This window comes from Eimeria mitis, genomic scaffold, assembly GCF_000499745.2.
Source record: "Eimeria mitis Houghton genomic scaffold, Emh_scaff393, whole genome shotgun sequence".
Classification (NCBI taxonomy): Eukaryota; Apicomplexa; class Conoidasida; order Eucoccidiorida; family Eimeriidae; genus Eimeria; species Eimeria mitis.
Genome location: NW_013572266.1, coordinates 10,637 through 11,029, shown reverse-complemented (window position 1 = coordinate 11,029; position 393 = coordinate 10,637). Strand labels below are relative to the sequence as shown.

The following is a 393-nucleotide window of genomic DNA, read 5'->3' as shown; positions in this document are numbered from 1 at the left end:
CCCTTTTTAAACCCGACTTACTACCAATTGCACAGACCGAAAGAGTAGACGCGCACAACCAACTAAGCCACGCGATTCTCCTGAGCAGACCTTACTTTATTATAATAACGGCGCCAAGCCCTAAGTAGGGCGGAACAATTTGTGAGGTTAGACGCTGGTTCCCAAGTAGCCCGGTCTTCAGGAGCACCTCTCCACTTGACCAGATACTGTACGTCCTTTCCCGATCCACGTTGATTGAGTATGTAATCAACTTCGTATATGTCAGTGGAGTTACCCTCTTTGTCCGTTAACGGAAGCCACCCTACTGCTGCTTCCTTAGATTGCATTAGAGGATCTCGTGGCCGATCAGGGATGAGCTGCGAAACATGAAAAACATTATGACACAAGTACGTT

General features: G+C 47.6%; 1 protein-coding gene across 1 annotated transcript in view; it reads right to left on the bottom strand.

The window, feature by feature from the left end:
* Positions 1–62: 62 nt before the first annotated feature.
* EMH_0010710 (uncharacterized protein) overlaps positions 63–393 on the bottom strand; it is a gene marked incomplete at both ends in the record, with an annotated part of 3,924 nt that continues 3,593 nt past the window's right edge. Inside the window, one exon of the mRNA XM_013499035.1 lies at positions 63–356. Within this exon, the coding sequence (XP_013354489.1) occupies positions 63–356 (294 nt within the window). The remainder of the gene's footprint in view (positions 357–393) is intronic.